This window comes from Bacillus rossius, chromosome 8 (genome assembly GCF_032445375.1).
Source record: "Bacillus rossius redtenbacheri isolate Brsri chromosome 8, Brsri_v3, whole genome shotgun sequence".
Classification (NCBI taxonomy): Eukaryota; Metazoa; Arthropoda; class Insecta; order Phasmatodea; family Bacillidae; genus Bacillus; species Bacillus rossius.
In genome coordinates, this window is record NC_086336.1 from 44,718,299 (window position 1) to 44,739,257 (window position 20,959).

The following is a 20,959-nucleotide window of genomic DNA, read 5'->3' on the forward strand; positions in this document are numbered from 1 at the left end:
CGTTTTTCCATAAGAGAAAATGTAATCAAAATAGTTTGTTTTCCAATCAGGTGAATGTACATACTTGCTGACTTTGATCAAAACACTACTCCCGTTAAAGTTAATTTACAGCACTAATATACGTCTAAATATATTTGGAGTACATTTAAATCCATGTTGAATAACATTTTGAGATTAAAAACCTAATTTTATAAATTCACTTACCACATTGTTTACATAAAGACAGGGTATAACATTTCTAAACTCGGGCGACATCGGAAATAAAAATATGTAACAATGAGGGAAGCCAATAGCTATTAAGGAAAAAGCAAAATGTTTGTTTTATTTGTAAAATTATTAATTAGTTGCATTGTATTTGATGCTACACAAGTGCCGTTACCATTGTGTGTGCACGAAAATAAAAATTCACGTTAAAGAAAAGCGGTACCTACTTCAAATCCATGACCATGCAATTCAAATAATGCAGCAATTTATTGGTGTTGTTACTTAAAAACCGCACAAATTGAAAAGCATTTCTTTGAGGGGCAGGTGTATAGTTTGCAGGCTTTGGAAAGTTCTTATATTTATTTTGGTTCTTCAGTTTCTAACGATTGTGAAAATATACCAGTCTGAAATGAAGTGATACAATTTGCCACTTGTGATAATTTGATAAAGTATTTTACCTTGGATGGGTTAATGTTTTGGTTCTTATTACAAACATATGTTTTAAGAGTACACAGTTGTGACTGAAAGGCTCTTTATGAATATTCTAAAACATTTTCAGAATCATCTACAATTGAGTTTTTTTTTTACTGTGAACACATTGACTCAGAGTCTTGGATGTCTTGAATCCCTTACATAAAGTAAATTATTTTAACTGGAAAAGAAACCTTCGAATATTCCTCGAAACTACCACCAAAATATTTATAGGAATTCTGCAAGAACAAATCAAATTAATTTTTGTATCTGCTGTAGTTTTTAGGAATTTTAAGTAATACTTTGTAATAAAATTTTAATTGGGTGTCAAAAAAATTGATATTTTAATTGTTCCAGTGATCTAGATTGCAGTAATCTTTTGTGTACTGAAGCATTAATTATTCAAATTTAACTAATATCTGCTTGAATGGTGCTATATTATTCTAATTGTCATTAAAGGCCACTCTGAAAAGGGCTGTTATGACAAACACCATTAATTTTTTTTTCATTTGGAGGTAATTTTTTTCCTCCACGTTTTAATAAAGTTTCTATTGTAGTGAAAACATAATGGATTGCCCTACATAAAATAAATTATGGGTACTTTACTTCATACTTCTAACTGCAAGTTGGTGTGTCACTTAAATCATACAATATAAACAAAAATAATTGAACTGTAACTACTTAAAAACACACAAAAATAGTCTGTAACATTCACAGAGGCATGTAAATTACAAAACATAGGTAAGTCTAAAATTTAATTTTGCCTATGCGGTGCAAGTGCAGCATCTCCAACCTTTCATTTCTTTTTATTTCAGGAGCTTACGAAGGTTCTGGCCGATGACTGCAAGAAGGTAGCAGCTACATGAAGACTCGATGTGTTACTGTGTCACGCCATGAAGGGCCAACGTCCACAGTTTTAGTGCATGCACTGAAGTGGATGGTCCATTTGTTTCACGAATAGAACTCATAGCCACCTCACAACTCCTGCGTGAATGTGGATCCACTTCACACAGCACTCTGCCGTGCTCAAGAAGGTAGAGGAACGTCAGAACGTCTGTGTGCATGTTCCAACGGCATGGTGTTTTGAGGCAGAAGAAATATAATCTGCAGAGGTTCAGATGGAATTTTGTAGACAGGAGAAAATGCAAGTAATACACTATGAAATGTGTAGTTTTCGTACCTTCTGGTGTTAGAAAGTTACGTTACTTTAAGCCTCTGTAACCACCAAAGAGCAGTATTTAAGCGTCTTCCGGAGTTGCTGGGTAGGTACCTGCTGAATTGTGCCTGGGTAAGATGCGGAGGGAAATGGGGTGCATACACAGTAGGAGATATGAGACTGTGAAAGTTCAGTCCTATTGTAAATATATATTTTGTATTAAACATTTTCTCTTATCCCTCGCGTGTCCTGTGGATTCACTACCAAGCCACAACCTCGTTTGGTGTGAAGTTGCAGAGAATATCGTTCCTGATAGTGTGATGCGGGAATAAATTCAAATGGTTATTTTAATTGTTTTATATTCAAGTAGATGTATGAATCTTGTTGATGCACAGAATGGGATGTGTGTGTAAATTTGTATTAGTTGATATTTAAATTTTTTAATCATATGGGATGATAACCTAGATTTTCAATGTGTTTCTCTAGTGTGTGATGTTAACACCGAATCAAGGTAAACATACAGATACTTAGTTTATTGTAATGTAAAAAAATCTGACATTCTTGGTTTAAAAAAAAAAAACTCCTACAGTGTCCCTCACTCTGGGTTTAATGCTTTTGTTTTGTTCAGACTTCTCATTTGCAAGAATAAATATTTAGGCACTGTCAGTAGTGGACAGTAAAGAGTGCACAGGATGTCTACCAACTGAGAAACCCAGGAAAATGCCGGGCATTTGATGTGATTGAGAACTAAGCTGGAAAAAGCCATGAATTTATAGATAATTCAGGGAATACTGTGTTGTGTTGGTAATAATTTCCACTTGAAGTTGGGCGAGATTAGTCTTTTAATTTTGTTTACCATTTCACATCACCAGGCCGACGGTGAACATTTTGTGAGGGAACGCATGTTTGAATCACTCTAGCGCGATGGCGAACACTTAGGATACAATGCAACAAAAATATCCGAATGCACACCCGCCCCTTTCACCATACAGCTTTATTTTCCGCCGGCGCTACTTATCTCGACAGCTTTTCCCCATGGATTCAACAAGGTCGCTTTACAGCACAAACGTTTGCTTCTTTCACCTAAGCACGGCACACTGCACGCTTCCTGTCAGCCGTCCTCCACTGCATTCCCCTTTACCCCCCTTATAACTGTTCCACAACACAGCGATGTATCTGCACTTAATCTTCTTGACCTCTCTTGGGTGGTACATAGTTGCAGCCCATGTCTAATAAACTAACGTTATTAAAATCGATTTCATTTTCATTATGAAATCAGTGCCAAATGGACTTTGCGCTCGTTAAAAGATACTGTTGCACCATATTTATGCTTGTTGTTTTGGTGACAGTTGGGAGTTCAATTTGCTTTTCTAGGGCATCTCTCCTTTTAGGAATATGTCTGCTATTAAAATAAATTTATACTTGAATTTGAAAATTTGTCGATTTTGTTCCAGAGATGATTGAACTTGGACTTGGTGCAAATAATGGCATATTGTGAATTATAGTGGTCGGAGGTGGGTCAATCATAGGTCCAAAATGTTTATTATGACTCCCCCACACTCTCACTATTACAATCATATTCCTGGAAACCGTGAAAGGTTGTAACAGTGGGGTTTTACATATTACGTATTAGTTTTTAGTGTGACTATCAGAATAATTTAAATTATTATAGTAGTATACGTAAATTCTGTGACTACTGTTTGCACGGCAGTTTGGTTTTTCGAGCTCAGCGCATCAGATTACTAGTGAATTAAAGTCATTTAGGTTTTATCCTTTCATGAAAGTAATGTAAGTTTATCAATACACATAATAATAATAATAATAATAATAATAATTATCAAGGCTACCAATGTTGCTTGTGGCACGTGCGTGATTGACATAACAAATCTTATCTTTTCAAAACTTCGCAACATACATCCTAACGTTAGTGACGACATTGATTTTAAATGGAAGGCATCACTTGGGTTACACCCAATGCACATTTACATTTACAATGTTTTCATAGATACAGATAATCATACGTAAGTGCATATTTACATGCAAGGAAAAATGTTTAGTTTTGTTGTGTTTATTTAATCTATGCTGAATGGATTGCCCTTCATGCTTTTTCCACAAGGAATGCATTTTATACGTGGTTTCAGGAAAGAAAATTCACAATAATGTTTTTTTTTTTGCAATGGATTGAATGTGACATATGTTATATTTCCTTGAGGTGTGTATCAGCTGTGCCATTTTTTTTTTTGTTTTGCACAACCATGTACCTCCTCAAGGGTAGAAAACTACATTTTTTTCCATGGTCATTGTACAAGGCTTCATGACCTGGGCAATTGGCGGACAAAACAACTCTCCCTTGGTTTCTGCGGAGATACGGCCTGTGCACAATATAGTATCTGCAGCATAGTGTAATCACAGTTTACTGCAAGAATATGCAATTCTCATTGGGTAAAATGCTATGCAATTTAAAACGTGTGTTTTTTTTTTATTTGCTAACCAAACTTTGTTTTGTTTGGTGACCAGATAAGGCTCAGCTTTGAATATGTCACTGGGGGGGTCTAAGGCTTCTAATAGACAAGCATATAAAATGTGACAAGCAACACGTGATGAGTTCAATGTTGAAACCACCTCACGTGATCGAAGACGGTTCAAAGTACATGAGCATTTTATCCACGCATGTGACTGCGTTTTCAGCGGATCAGTTGGCTCGATCATAATGTTGCATTGCAACGCTCATGTTGAGACCTGTAGCTATAATAGACAAGCGATTTCCTCCTGGCATACAAATTATATATGCTATAGGCATGGGCCTCACTATGACCTATTTCAGAGGGTGAGGGGAACATTTGATTTAAAATAAATAAACTTAGAGCTTTGTAACGTGTGTAAATGTACTACTAATTTACTTAATATTTAAAATAATCCGAAATAGAATATTGTAAAAAATTATACTAACTGTGCAGTTTATTTTGTGTTTATTTTCAACGCATAAAGCATTATTGTGAAATTATGGTGACTAAAGTTTTAATGAAATTAATTGGGCTGGATGCACCCTCCAATGTTCAAGGCTTTCCTTTTCCGCTGTTTTCATAAGCACAGATAAACAACATATCTGGATGGCAGCCTCCTCGTGACTAGTCCTTTTATAGTACGCAGTCTACGGCATGCTATACGTTGCATTTACATAATAGTATATTGTCCGTCCTTTTATTTTGACCTCTAAAACAGGTCGTGCTTCATGTTTTTTATGCTCGTCTATTACAGGCTTCCATCTTACAAATAATCAGAAATACTATAAAAAAAATTATCCAGTAAAGGTAGGGAGGGGGAATGGGAATTTAAACACTCTAGTTTGGTAGACATCATGGTGTATTACTGATAAGTCAATCTTGCAAACATAATTTAGAGAATTACGAGTGTGTGTAAAATCGAGATTTGACTTTTAATAGTGTAAATACTATAGAAATGGTATCCATCAATCTAAAAGTTACCATAGACTGTAGCATCTAGCTCATGTCTCCAAACTTATTATCTTTCATCTACCAAATACTATACTAATTGACTTTTTATGTAGATCATGCAAAGTTTAAACATTGGCTTAAGCAGTGTTAAAGTTCAGGGAACAATATTATGTAGCTATAGTACTTTTTAATAAATAATTAATTGATAAACATAGCATTGTTATATGCACCAAAGCTTATTTCTGAGGGAAGGTGAAAAAATAGCAGAGTAGAATTCGGCCTAGACTGAATTTATCATGTTTCATTATGATGTTGACATTGCCAGAACTGGTCCGACAACACTTTTTGACGACCAAGTAAATTCATCGCTCACTGAAGTGTTAAACTGGCTGTAATTAGTATTTTCTTAGTGATATATACTATGTACACTTCAAGTTCTAGAACATTAAATGTTACAGGTATGTACAGAAAGCCTTTTGTGTTCATCTCAAGCAATGAAATGATACGAATGCCACTTAAAAAGTAGAGGTGGTGATGCGTGCCCCCTCCCTCCTGGGCCTCACAGGCAAGTAGTTTCAGGTGTGGGCCCCTTGAATGGTACGTTTTAATGTCAATGTAAGATAATTGTCCGTCACTCACGGTGTAACTAACGATGGTCCGTTGCCCATCCAGGAAAATGTGCAGAAAGTTTTCATTCATATCAGCCAGTCATTGCAATCTGTAATCAGCGTTGGCCTAGCTCTAAAACATGGTTTAAAACCACTGTCGCTTCACTAGTTGCTGTGTTGGACTCTTTGAGCTTAGCACAATAATTGTAAATTGCTAAAACATTAAAACATGTCATTCTTGAAAACATATTATTTACAAGAAATTTTGATGCATATATATATATATCACTTATTTTTTGTTATCTTCTAAATATAAAAAACAGATGATTATTCATTAATAAAACTTTCTTTTAATATGAATAATTGTCTCATGGTTGCTCATTAGAAGACAATTTCTTAGGTTTCTGCAGCTGAGTTGTACAATTCTGCTTTTATAGACCCATTCTCAAAATATTTCTTCGTAAAACTCTGGCATCAGCAAAATAAAAAATATTATATACAACGGCTGGTAACGCTGAGCCTTAAAAACTAGGGAAATTGCAGTTTTTCACAATTTAAAAGCTTATTATCTGGTGCATGCCTGTATTTTTCCCCCCACTTACTTAACTAAACAACTAAACTTTATTGGAACTTAACTTTTCCTTCCCCATGATGCTGCATGTAGGAGTGGGTATAATCCAGCAATGACTAATAAATTCAAGCCATTGGCAGTCGCAACAGAGATATTTTCAAGGTAGATTTCAAAAGTTCTGGGGTGACACAAATCAACCTTAGTCTATATTGGAATGTACGCACAATTGGCAATGTTGTAGTGCATGTTCGTGCCGAGAGAAACTTAACCAAAGCAGGGAAGACGGCAGTTTGCAACACCAAGCATTTCACGAGCTCACTCAGACACGTTTGTTGGTAAAATAAGGGGAGTAGATTTGCAGGCAGAACGAAACAGTTTTAACATACAGCAGTTATAAAATTACTCTATAATTGCACGTACATTACTATAATTTTTTTTAACTTAAAAACTTTGGTAGATGAGATAGTACAAATTGAAGTCTTTCTATAAAAATTTTTTTGTCAAGATCTTTGGATAGGTGTTTCTAACCTATTTATTAAAAACATGGTTAAGTCTTTCAGTAGTAAATATTTCCTTAAACATTTATCAATAGTAAATAAAAACATAAAAACTTTTGAAATGCCTTATAAAGTGTAAATTATGTCTTGTTCTCACATACTGTAGGTTTAAAAGTTGCAACAAAAATGTAATTTGTAGTTTCAGGTTATAGGTCTAGAAATGAACTATATCTTCAAATTTTAATGTTTACTATGCTCAACCTTCTAGTTAAAAAATTTGTACATAGTGTAATTTAAACACTTGAAGGCTACAAAAGTGTATTGGCTGTGTGCCTCCAAGGCAAACTTATCATGGATGTATTCTGGAGTAAAAAACCTTGATAGTATACTGACATGGACTTTTTTTATATATGTGAAGAGCAAGCAAGAATAGAGAATTGTTTTCAATTTTGTAACCTATCAGTTTTTATTTTTAAGGTGTGACAAATTCAGATGTTCAGTTATGAATACTGCACACTATTTGCTTTTAGTGAAAGTTGCTTTAGCTGTACTGTATAGTAAGTGGTAATGAATGCACTTAAAATAGTTTTGATACAATTGAATATTCTGTTTATTTATGCATTGATTGTATGATGATGTATTATTAAACTGTATGTACATTACACCTGGGATTGTTTAAATTTGTCATATACTATCTATTTTCGGTAAGGGGCAACAATATGCATGAACGTGTATTTTTTTTTTATTGAACAATGATCAATAATTTGCCAACTCGTACACATGTCCTTGTACTATGGTGATTTATTGACAGTACAATGATTTTGGTTCTTATTATCAGTAGCATGTACTGGGAAAAAAAAGTCTGTATCAAACTTATCATTCCCTATGCTTATGTTGTACCTAGTTGCTTGCACCACCAGCCCTAGGTCATTTTGGTTGCTAAAAATTCTGACCCCTGGCATAACTGAAATTTATGGTCATAAAGTTGGTATACAAGTGGTTTGCAGCCAGGAATGTTGAGACAAATCAAGTCCCTGCCCCATTATTTAATGTACAATTTTTTTAGACCCTAAAATAAATAAAAAAAACATCTTGAAGACTAAACATTACAGTGGCCATAACTGTAATGTGATCTGGAAAATGGCATAACTTGTAAGATTTCAAATAAATTTTATTAGCAATTGAATTGTAATTTTTGACTATCTGGGTAAACACAAGCATAAAAATTTCTTTCGTAACTCCACCCCCCACCCCCTTTTCTTTTGTCTATGAATTTTTATGTAACCAACCATAGCTACAAGGGATGGAAATAACATGGGTTTTTAGTATGTATGTTATAAAATTGCAATAATTTATTGTAAAAATTCTAAACATTATCGTAAACCTTTGAATGAAACAATTTTTGACAGGACAAATTATTGCCGCAAAAATAAAAAAAAATTTAAAACTTCCTTACAGTCACATTCATTTTAAAAAATTTTTTAATACATCAGTAACCTTGGCCCAAAGAAAATTTTTATACGACCACACATTAGCCTAAGGCATGAAAAATGGAGTTTGAAGGTCAAAACAATTCATAGCTTCCTTAGTAGGCACACTATGAAATTGGTTCTAATGCATCCAGCAACGAGTTAAAAACATTTTGCGGCATGGAACATAAAAATTGTTCGTTCATTTTGGGAATATTGGAGAACATGATGTACTTTGGGCAATAAAACCGCTGTAAAAAGTAAGCCTGTGTGAAGATTCAACTAAGCGCTCAATTGAAGCTCTTTTAAATATTAAATTTAACTTCACCAGGAAATTTGCTATTTGCTTTATTTGAAGCTCTGATTGTGATGCAAAGCTTCACATCTGATGTGAACATCGGAAGCCTAAGATTTGCCCATTAAAATATTTAGTTTTTTTTTGGTTGTATATATTTTGCTTGAATAAAGTAGGTTACTTAAAAAAAATCAAAAGATTGCACTTGGTTTGCTTTTATAAATGCTCAATACATTAATATCAAGCATGGTTATTTTATAATTTTTTTTTGTTGAATGGTGGTCATACACAATTGATTAATCACTTCTTAATCAGTTTAAAAATCACAAATGTTCAAAATAATTTTTTTTTTTTCACATCAATTCTGTATTTTATAAAATAAGTGAAATACAGCTTCGCATCAAAAACTAGTATTCGCACTAGCCTAGTATTCGCGCTACGCAAGTGATAACTTTGAAAAATCAACACAGCACGTGAAATCCAGCCGCGAGCCTATTAAAGCAAAAACAACAGGACATAAACCCATGATATTACATCAGCCTGCAAGTTAAATGGATAACACAAAGAGACAATCTGCCTTTAAGATCGCTTGTTACTGAAGTAATTATTAGCTTACAGAACTGTACCTATCTATTTTTGTAAACACATATCACCAACATAATAGTTGTAAGCTATCATTATCTATTATCTACAAAGATGAAAGATCACACATCATGGAACCCCAAAAATTTTATTTTTGCTTGGTTACACTTTGAATGTAGTGCGATACATCTTACATACTATCCAGTCTCAATGAAAATATTACTTTATGAATTACTGAGTAAAAATGTCACATGAGTTGGAACATTCTTTTCCCAATTAGTATTTACAATATTAATAATAGAGGTAATAAAGATGTCAGTTTTCAGGAATTGTGTGTGACATGGCACTACGATGGAAGACAGATGTGTTACTACATCTGCAGAGAGTGAGTGAGTGAGAGAGTGAATGAGTGAGAGAGAGAGAGAGAGAGAGAGAGAGAGAGAGAGAGAGAGAGTGAGAGAGTGTTGTTTAACAGCTTGTTGAGGGTAATCACAAACAAAATCATTTTAATTTATTGAAAAGTATGGATAAAAAGAACGTTGACTAAGATTTAGAGTTCCATTCTTCATCTTTTGCACTGAAAAATATTTTCATACCATTGATTATACTTTCCTAGACAATAATATTTTCTTAGTATATACAAGTCAAAATGCTTGGCATTTTAGTTAAAAAGCAATGAACCATGTTCTGTTGTACCTACACTGAATAGGGGAAAGAAAGAGTTACATTTACTTACTATACAACAACATAAGTTATTTTTAAATAAAATAATTTGGTATTCAAAATACATTTGGAGAGAGAATAAAAAAATAATTTATACATAAATTAAGTTTTTTACAATTTTAGAAACTTATACATAAAAAAATGTAACATATTTTTAAAATCAAAAGCATTCAAATACTTTGCTCAGAAAGTTCAGATACTTCCTAGCAAGTCACAATCAAAACTATCTACATACATTGAAATTAGAAAAGAATAAACTAAAAACATGTGTTTAATCAATGCATTACAAAATTTTCATGTTTTTCCCCCAGATTTTATTCCAGGATCACAAGTAAATGTCAGTCAAAAAAAAAATCACACCTAGTTGAATTGTGTATTCCCATGGCTAACTCTTTAGCCAGGCACACTGTTTTAATCGACAATATACATATATTGCATTTCAGCTGTAAATAAAATGTGGGAGGAATGATAAAAATAAATACCTTGGGTAGACAATTGAGTATATTCCTGTACTGAAATACAGGTAAATTAATTGATAATTGGGCAACTAGCACTAAAAATAATGATTTATTTTAAAATACACGACATCCACAACTTAGTACACAGTTTGAATGATTAAAAAAAAAACTAAAACACACTTATATATTCTGACTAATTCAATACAAAACCCAACTTAAATAAATACACAATAACATTATACCTGCCAACTTAAAGAAAAACAACTTACAGCAAAAAAAAAAAAAACTACCAGTCAAGACGAGTGTACATATACAACTTGTCATAGTACTTAAAAAAAATTAAATTATTTACAGTTCAGCATATTAAAAGGATAAATATATTAAAATAATTTCTCTAAAATTAGTAACATTTACATACTATTTAGATTCTAAAATAAAAGTTTACAGATAAACGTTTAACATCACATACAAACACACTTTTACAAACAACGCACATGACGAAAATTCTACTCGTACACATGGGTTATATATACAGGATTTGTTGAACACACATATTTCTCGATACAAACAAAATATTCCGGAAGAAAACAATCATTATGACTTCAGAAATAAATTTAAACACGTTTGTGTTAATGGTCACACAATTTCAATTTTATAAACATGAATATTTAAAAATATTTCCTCTAGTTCTTTGACAAGTTTGCCATGCGGATTGCTGGTAATACTTCAATCAAACCTCGATTTTACAGCCCCTCAGCATTTGTCAAAATCTACCTGTACTGTAATAGTTACTTGTATGAAGCAATACAATCTCTTCAGTATTGATTTGGCTGGGCCTGTATATTGATCCCAATGAACGTCAGTGCAAAACAAGTCCTGTAAAATTGAGGTTCACATACTATTCAAACAACTGGTTTCAAATAAAAACAAAATAGTAATATTATGGTTAACCTACAGTTGATGCTACAGTTCCATGAAACTAACATATTCTTCAGTGCTATGGATGGTTCAGAAAACACATGGGAATGCCTGCGGGTATCACATTCCAAATAAAGAGTATGCCAGGAGCAAATATTCCATGAAACCAAAGGAACAATCGGACCCCCTACACTTAGAGGGATAAAAAGTATTTTTAATTAGATTCTGGATTAGTTATCCAATTTCTTTGTTTCTAAACAAACACACAAAATATTTGAGACAGCCTTCTCCAATCTTTTAACACTACACCGAAATATGGGGATTAAATTTATTTTTAAAAGATTTCTCTATTTTGTCACTGTAATGCATACATTATATATATATATTATTTACCCAAAACTACATATGAATAAACTTACGACAGCCAGGTTCGATTCTCCGCAGTTAGACCTAGGTGTTTCACATGTTCACATTTCCCCCACCACCCCTTCATTTTGTCAATGTTCCATTCTAATCTTATCATACCCCACTGTCTCAGAAGAAACGGTAGTGAACTAAAAAAACAAGGTACGTGCAAAAACCCTTGTGAATTTTCTCAGAATAAACAAATGCTAAAACAAGTGACGAAAGAAAATGGAATTAATAGTGTTGCAGTTCAGAATTTCTCAGGGTCTTTGAAATTAAATTTTTGAAAACTACTACTGGGACTCTGGGCCGGCGGCTCTGTTCACTCTGTGGCGCAGAATCTAGTCCCCTTTAAAGACAGAGTATTTTATTAATTAGATGCCAAGCGAGTTCATTTAGAGTTATAAATAAATAAAGTTAAAGTCAACTCTTTATAGAATCATACCTACTCATTTTATTTTATTCAAATTATTTCTATGCTATTTAACCCTGTCGCGACAATAGGATCATGATTTCATAAATGTTATACCAAATGCTGATTTAGAACTATGTTGCTTTACGGAGAATGCTAAATAGGAATGGTTACCAACTATCAGAAATATTTTTTAATTAGGACAGAATATATGTAACAGGAATTGCAGAATAAGCCTATGACTTCGCCAAAGTCATATGAGAATAAAAAAAACTAAAGCCTTCACCTACCCATTATTTAAAAAAAAATATTTTGTTTTGCTTTTTTTTTTGTTTAAAAAAGGTTTTATAATGAATGTGACAACATGAACATTGATTAACAAGAACTAGTTTACAATCCTGCATCAAGTACATTACAAAACTACACCTGCTACAAAAATTGCTTGGTTACAAATGTCCTTCCACTTGAATTACATTATAAAACTGTGATAACATTTTAGAGTTTACAGTAACTGCTATAATATTTTTATAAAAAATAACACTTTTAACATTTCTAAGACTATAAAAATATACAAACTTGAGCAGTATGGAATTAATACCAGTAATCTAAAAATGCATTGGTTATTTTTAGTTAGAGTTATCACTAAACCTAGTTTACTATAGATACCTCCAAAAATCTATATAATGTGCAATGATTAAAATTTCACTGACTTTACATATCTGCTGCACAGTCTCAGATATTTTTAACATTTTTTTTGTAATCTTAAACACACACATTTGTAACAGCAGAAAAAAAAGGCATACTCACATTTATAATAGGATAAAAAACAGAGCAGTTATTTTTACCAAAGCACAAGGGTTTTCACGACATTTGGACGGATCTTTTGGAATACTCCTCCGATAGCAACTAGCTAGTGAATAAACACTCTGAAGAAGACATTTTTGCATACTAGTGAATCCTCGTTTATGAACCTCGTATCACAAAGTTGTATGAATTTGGAACTCAAACTCATGAGACAATAAATATAGGTACTCTGAATTTTTTGAGACAGTGATTATTCTTATTATGGCACTAACTTTTGTTAATGTCTATGGAAAGCCATGCTGTTAAGTATTGGAGAGAACAGTGTTCTAATGGTGGATTATTTGGGTGTGTTTAGTTTAAAGTTTTACCGGTAACAATGTACTCCCGGTGGAAAAATTAGTCATGTACACAATTAAATTCCAAAGAATGATCATTCCAGCTCATCTTAATTGACAAATACATTGCTTAAAATATCAAAACACATTAATTAAAATAGATTTTATACAAAGGAGTGTTTAACTTACTGTGAGGGTGGTAGTACATATAATAAATATGGAATACCATAATCATATACCTATCTCCCTAGTTAGCAGTCAGCACTATATTAATTTACTATAATTAAGCATAATCCTCTGTGTTAAAAAAAAAAAAAAAAAAGCAGCTTAAACCACTCTTAGCTATGGCTTTAATGACTACACATCATGCCTTGAACAAATGGTCGGTACTTTGGATTTTATTCCCAAAAGTTTTTTGAGGGAAAGTCACTAATTAAGTACAAAAAGTAATTAAAGTATTACTTAACAGTGTAAATCACTTAGAAACTATTTTTTTATTTCTCAACATAATCACCACCAATATTTATGCACTTCGCCCATTATCTTATCAGTGCCTCAATACCAGCTGAATACAATGTTTTGGATTGCTGTCTAAGCCTCATTAACACATGCTTTTATTCTACAGTACAGTCTTTGAGCATCACCATTTTGAAATTGAATTATGAATGCAATCTTGTCAATATTAAAATGATATCATAAAGCTGGATAATGCTGCCATCCATTAAATTTTTTGGAAAGTATTGCTACTACTTTAAAATAAATTATATTAATATGTGATTTACTAAGTAACTTCCCCTCGTTCATTCTAATAGATTACCATAATCAATGAGAACCAATTGAAACAGCATTACCTAAAAAAAAAAACAATTACATGAACTGAAATTGTGGATACAAATAAAATGTTTCTTGAAAGTTATACCTGTTTTGAACGTGAAGAAAAATAAAATTGAAGCTAAACTTGCTATGCTTGTGCGACGTAGCTGCGCCAAAGTTAAAGAATTGGAGAAATGCTTTCCAGCCTTAATGCTAATGCAGCTCACAAGCCCAGCAAATAATTGACTGGTATCTGCACTAACAAAAAAAGGTACAGAGAGAAAAAAAACTGCAGATTACTTAACTTTAAATTCTCATCATGCCCCGACAACTTACGGGTATGATCGACTTAGTGTTACGCATTTCAAATACAAACACTTCCCAAACATATGACTGCTCAAATAACAAGGTGACCACACAAATCTGTGAAAAAATTTCCCTGACTGAAATTTTAATTACCTCCATTTTCCTAAATATAATTGAACTATTGCAATTTTATGAGATAAATAAAGAAATTTAGCTTTCACCATCCCCATATCTGGCCTCAAATTATATAACAAAAATGAAAATTCAAACAACCTTGAATACACCATATTATAAGGTGCACAACAATAAAAAAAATCTGAAAACCACGATCACAGTCTGGGTGATGGCAGACAGGAGCACATTTTCCTTTCAAATTACTATCACTGTGAGAATTCACGACTTTTCCAGGATTACAAGAACCATATTTACCTGAATATAATGCTATGATTTTTAACAAAACTGTGTAAACTAAAAGTGGGGGTTGCATTATAAACGCAAACAGCTTACTTTAAAATTACACGCTCCGCCTCTTAAATGTGTTACTAATGCCACTTTAGATCGCTATTAATTACCACCTCCTGAACTTCTTAGCTTTCTGAACAGCCCACTTTTGAACTACAGTCATATCACAATTTTGGTGGCTTGGTGTTTCATAAGAGACTATGTTTATCACTCTACTGACAAAATATGCAAAAAAATGTCTAGTAAATAAAGAATAAATTTAATAATTTAAATAATTTTCAAGTATTCTATAATGAACTTATAATTAAAAAGTTTGGGGTCCCATTATATTCAGTAACATTACTTTAGGGTAAATACCGTAAATTCCCTGTCTTTTCCTGACCTCTTCCAGCTTCCCAGACTTTTCAGAATGTGGTCACCCTGAATAAGTAACTCTATACCTTCTGGTTCTGGTTCTCCGATAAACAAAATACCAGTATGTAGTAAATAACACATATTAAAAAAAACACTACAGGTGATATTATTATGCTTCACATTGAATATGATACACTTAGCAAAATAACAATCCAAAATTTTAAGACTTAGGAGAGCATGAAAAATTATCACAAAATCAATTGCTCAGCAATTAAAACACAAAAAAAACACAACAAATAACAATAAACACATATAGGATATTTTATAACAAATTCCAACAAGATTGTAATAAAATTTGCATAAGTTGGAAAAGCTTGAATAAAGCCATACAAATAAATATTATTACTTTTGTATGCCAGCATCTTATAAAAATAAAGAAGACAAATTATTGGAAATTTTGCTACAAATGGCACTAATTCAATTCCCAATTAACTGTGGATGAATCGCACACTTTTCAGCATAACCATTGCATTTATATACAATGCTCAACATCTGGTGTATTAAGTTGCTTTTCGTTGTTATTTCGGATTCATTTTAATTCACCATATAAGCTTGTCCCTACTCATTAGCAGCGAGGTCGTTAGACACAGATACTCAACAACGAAGTTCAAGTAAACTGGTGAAGGAATTAACTGTGGCCTTCAGTAGAAAACCATCCCAGCAATTGACTAGTGATTTCAGGAAAACATGGAAAACCGAAGACAGTATGGCCTGACCAAATTACTAGAGACCTGCAAAATTCGCGGATTCAATGACCTCCAGGATAGACTCTACTACACACTCTACACACACTCGGGCAAATGCCTTCTGTTCATTGGCTGTTGACTTGTGAGTCGTCTCGACCGAGTGTCTGTGATTCGACACTTCTTTGAGCGAGGGTCTCTAATTGGCCCTCATTACTCCAGATTAACAGTGAACCAATTGCAGAAGCAGATCTAAGGTATAATTATTTGAATTGAAGCCTTTCACGAAATGAATCCGCGAATTTTGCAGGTCTCTACAAATTACCATATTTACTTGAATATAATGCCATGATTTGTACAAAACTGGTGAAAACTAAAAGTGGTGTTCGCATTATAATCGCAAATTTGCATCTTGCCATTGAGACAGCTTAGCTGAAAAACTACAGGCTCTTGCCTTTTATATGCCTCACTTATGACACTTTAGACCGCTGTAAATTAACGTCTCCTGAACCTCCACTTAGTTGAAAAACTATTTGCTCTGCCTGTGAACTGCATCACTTATGCCACTTCAATCCAGGGCTTCTGTACAGGTGTGAAAGATGAGAGATGCACATGGTGTTTGTCACTGGGTTCGTTCTGCTTCTTCGCTGCCAAGGGACCACCACGTATCACTACATTCTTTGCTTTCAGAACAGCCACCGTCTCTTAACAAGTCAGAAAACACTTTTTTTTTTTTTTTTTTTTTAAAAACTGTGGCTTGGTGTTTCAAAAGAGACCATGTAAATCACTGTACTGAAGAACGTGACACCAGAAAGGGTCTCATAATTATGAAATAAATTTAATAAACCCATAATCAAAAAGTTTGGGATCGCGTTATATTGAGTCACATTATTGTCAGGTAAATACTATAACCTGTGTCCTGTGGACTACTGGTCTGTTGTCTGGTCAACAAAGGTGTCTCTGGCGAAGCTTCATGCTTGATGGACCAACACAACTGCCCAGCCTCGGAGGAGATCGTGGGTGATGTTACCTTGACCTCAGGTCAACATGGAAACCTTGCAACACTGAGGAACCTTCAAAGACCTTTCCGGCTGTCAACCTGATTGTCATCTCACAGTGGTTGAAACCTGGCTAGTTGCCGCACTTAGCTGAAGGGTGAAGACAATGCAGTGCAGCAAACAGACAACAAAACAAATCATACCTCTAGCGCCCTTTTCTTTCTACAACCTCCGTTGAACGATCCACCAATTATTTTTACACTTATCTTCATTTCAATGACACACATATAGTATGTTCACTTTTTGAACAAAGTATGAACATCCAACTCAAATAAACTAGACACATCGACAAGGATTTCACACACATTAACGCTGTTGGCCCAATTTACGAAAAGTGGACATACAATGTTGGTGCACGAAGCAATGATTTATCACTTTTCTATACAGAATGTTTAATTGAAATTAAAAGGTGATAGTTAAATTTTGAAGTAGCCAACTTTTAAACTGTCAGGAACATCAACCATGATGGTTGATGACATATACTAGTGACACCTATACGTACAAATTTCAGACTATCAGGGTGATGGAGAGGGGCATGGGCATAGATCCCAAGGGGGGGTAAGGAAGGAGAACCCGGACCCCCTCTTGAATTAAGAAGACCCTCTCTGAAGGGGCCCGCTTACGCATTAAAAATTGTGAACTGTGGAATGGGGTTGATAAAAGTAAACATCAAAACAATGTTTAATGGAAAACTTTCTGTATATTTTAAAGTTGCATGCAAATAGACCAAAATATGGGCAGTATACAACATACAAACACCGGATCAAGAGATGACTTGTGTCGATTCAACCCACGCCCAAAATTCTCACACCGTGCACGGCCCCCCTTGCGAATCCTACAGATTTGCGCCCCTGGAGAGAGGAAAATTTTTGGTGGAGAGGAAGAGAGTAAATAAAAAAGAGACAGGATAAATAATCAGGAGGGGGATAAGTAATTAATGAGAAGGGGGAGGGAAGAAGGATTAGAGTTATTTAGAGGGGAAAGGGGGCAGAGTTCATTGGTGAGAGAGAAAAGAGGGGGTGTGTCAATGACAAAAAGGAGGGGAGGGGAGGGAGGGGGTGTAGCCACTGGTGGAGGGGGAGGAAAGGAAAAAGGGAGGGGATAATTTAAAGGGGGAGTGGGAACCTAATTTACATATCCTTTATACACCCCAGAAGGAACATGCTTTGCTGTTCATAAACTGTAGACTATTGCAGTGCTTTTGACAGACGCACTCTACACAGCACAAGTTTACGAAGAATCCATTCATATGTTTGCAACAAGTATCTATAAGAGACGGCATAAGCATACCTGCCCAGTGTTCCGACAGTTGTTTGATGCCTGGCTTACTCAAGTTAGAAGCCATAAGATTAAAGTTGTGCACATTGACAAAAAAATATCAGAAGAGACAATTCTACTTCAAACCTAGCAAAACTGTCACGTGCTGTTATATTTCATGAGAACTCTGCAGTAAAAATAACATTTGAAACATGCTGGTAGATACGTGGAACTCTGTAAATATTTTTTCATTACTTTGCATTATCATGCAAGAGTGAACATACAACCACAACAGTTAGCCCATATCTTCCCCGCCACACCTTATGCAATGAAAACTGGACTCTGATTTTTTTACATAGCTTATAGGCCCCTGTTCGCTCCAAAGAGGAACTCATGTCAGGATTACACATACACAATGTAACACACATACTCAGTAACCATCTTCACTTTACACTAATGCTTCTATGTAAAATGCTACTCTAATATTTTTAAATCTCCTTAGAAATCAATATAGTGCTACTTCTATGCATTAGGCCAAGTGGCTATCATATTTTCATATTCGTTAGTGATCCTACAACTAACACAAGCGGAAATTTTTTTTTAGTAATATTGCTTCAAAATGTATAAATAATAAATATAGAACTAAAAAAAAAAAAAAAAAAAAAACATAACAATATATTACAAACACATGAGGCAAGAAACTGAAGATGAAAGCCATCAAAACGCTTTAATTTAATGCGGTCTGTGTATAGACAAAGGGATAAGTGCACATGAGTAAGAGAGGTTATCATCACTACTTGGTTTACCAAGTGCTTTGAATCATCCACGATGCCGGTTTAATTAATTGAGAATTAAGTGTATGTTATCATTATAGGTAGTTTGGATTGAATTCGGAGGCCAAACCCAACCAACAACATTTCACTTCTGAAGCTGTGTTATACACAGAACTTCCAGCTGATGCAAATACTGCTATCATGCTCTTGTTGGAAATAATGTTATAAAAATGACGAAATTCTCTAACACAAATTAACAAATAATTTCTTAGTATAATGATGTGAGAACACATGGTAGCCTATTTGCAAATGTACACCATAGTGTGGTGGAAGCGTTGAGAGGCAGCATACGAGCGAGCTTCAAAACTCTCCAAACCTCTTCAGGCACACGCAAACCCCAGCTGGGTTTAGTTACGTCCCCTGCGAGAAAAACAACCTGTCGACGAAGTTGACGGTGACGAGGACGATGCAGGCGATGGCCCACAGGACCACGAACACCACCCAGCCCTTGGCCCGGAAGGGGGAGGCGAACTCGTTCCTCACGCCCATGCCGATGACCTGCAGCGTGCGGGCGCGCGCCGAGTGCACGAGCGCGGCGGGGATGATGTACTGGATGGCGGCGCCGGCGTAGGACCCCGTCACGCCCACCAGCACGCCCAGGTCCGTGGTGGCGGTGGCCACGAGCACGGGAGGCACCACGGCGAGGAGCGGGAACAGCACTCGGCGCACGCACCAGCGGTAGTGCCGGCCCTCCGTCAGGAACAAGGACTTGAGGTTGTTGCGCAGCGTGATGGCCACGATGGGGAAGCTCGTGCTGAGCGTGAACACGGGGAAGAGGGCGAGGAAGTAGTCGGTGGCGGCGGCCGGCCAGCTCTGGGCCGCCGCGTCGCAGCCCCCCGGGACGAAGTCCAGCGTGTACAGGTCGTCGAGGCGGGAGAACGCGAAGGCCCCAGTGAGCGCCAGCAGGAGGTAGAAGCCGGCGATCAGGCCGTAGTCGAGGGCCAGGAAGCGAGTGAGGCGAGACTTGTCCGCGATGGGGGACACCAGGGCGGGGAGGGAGTGATGGCACATGAAGGAGTACACGCACGCCCCGAACAGGCTGGGCACGCCCGCCAGGTTGGCGGCCGGGGGGCTCCCCTGCGGCCCGTCCTCCACCAGCTTGTGGGTCGCGTACACGATCATGATGGTGAAAGCTGAAACACGGACCATATAGTCCTTTCTGGCTCATCCAAACATTTTTGAAATCAAACTTTAAAAAAAACCTTTAATTGCATATACGTAATTCAATGCGTACATAGCTAGGTTTACACACCATTAAGTTGTTCGCAAATCATTAAATTTTGTTCCACGACTTGACTCATCTTCGTAAGTGACAATGGCCACACAGTAAATATTGTACAACACTTGCTTGCATCTTATTGGCACCTCCCTCTTCCACTGAATTAGATGGTCTGGAGTTGAAATTAGAGATGGGTCATGAATTCACAACCTGTGATTTAGTTGCATATATCAAAAAATCGCAGTCACAGTCTGTGAATAATCTCACAAAGTATCTGTGATCATAGAATCAATATCATCAGTGGCAGTCTTGTGTACCACGTAACTAGCGCTCCAGCCGATGTGGCAAATACAGAAGTTAGGAAACCACCATTTCTCCCGTGCCACCAATGGCAGAGCAGCTTTCCGTAAACTGTGACTGCTCTCAAACCACCAATAGCAATAGAGGCAGCTTTAGATCCCTTGAATATGTAACTGTTCCCAATAACCAACAGAAGTGCACAGAGATGTATAGTAAAATCACAACCTGTGATGTCAAGCAATAGCATGTCT

General features: G+C 35.4%; 2 protein-coding genes across 3 annotated transcripts in view; one reads left to right on the forward strand and one right to left on the reverse strand.

Annotated features, from left to right (window-relative positions):
- LOC134534828 (ATP-binding cassette sub-family D member 1) overlaps positions 1-8,148 on the forward strand; it is an 84,415-nt gene extending 76,267 nt beyond the window's left edge. Inside the window, exon 11 of the mRNA XM_063373451.1 lies at positions 1,491-8,148. Within this exon, the coding sequence (XP_063229521.1) occupies positions 1,491-1,541 (51 nt within the window). The 3' untranslated portion in view covers positions 1,542-8,148. The remainder of the gene's footprint in view (positions 1-1,490) is intronic.
- A 1,289-nt stretch (positions 8,149-9,437) lies between these two features.
- The window catches only part of LOC134534829 (transmembrane protein 104 homolog), a 52,075-nt gene continuing 40,553 nt past the window's right edge, over positions 9,438-20,959 (reverse strand). For both annotated transcript variants that reach the window (XM_063373453.1, XM_063373452.1), the window contains exon 10: positions 9,438-20,322. In XM_063373453.1, the coding sequence (XP_063229523.1) occupies positions 19,541-20,322 (782 nt within the window). In that variant the 3' untranslated portion in view covers positions 9,438-19,540. The remainder of the gene's footprint in view (positions 20,323-20,959) is intronic.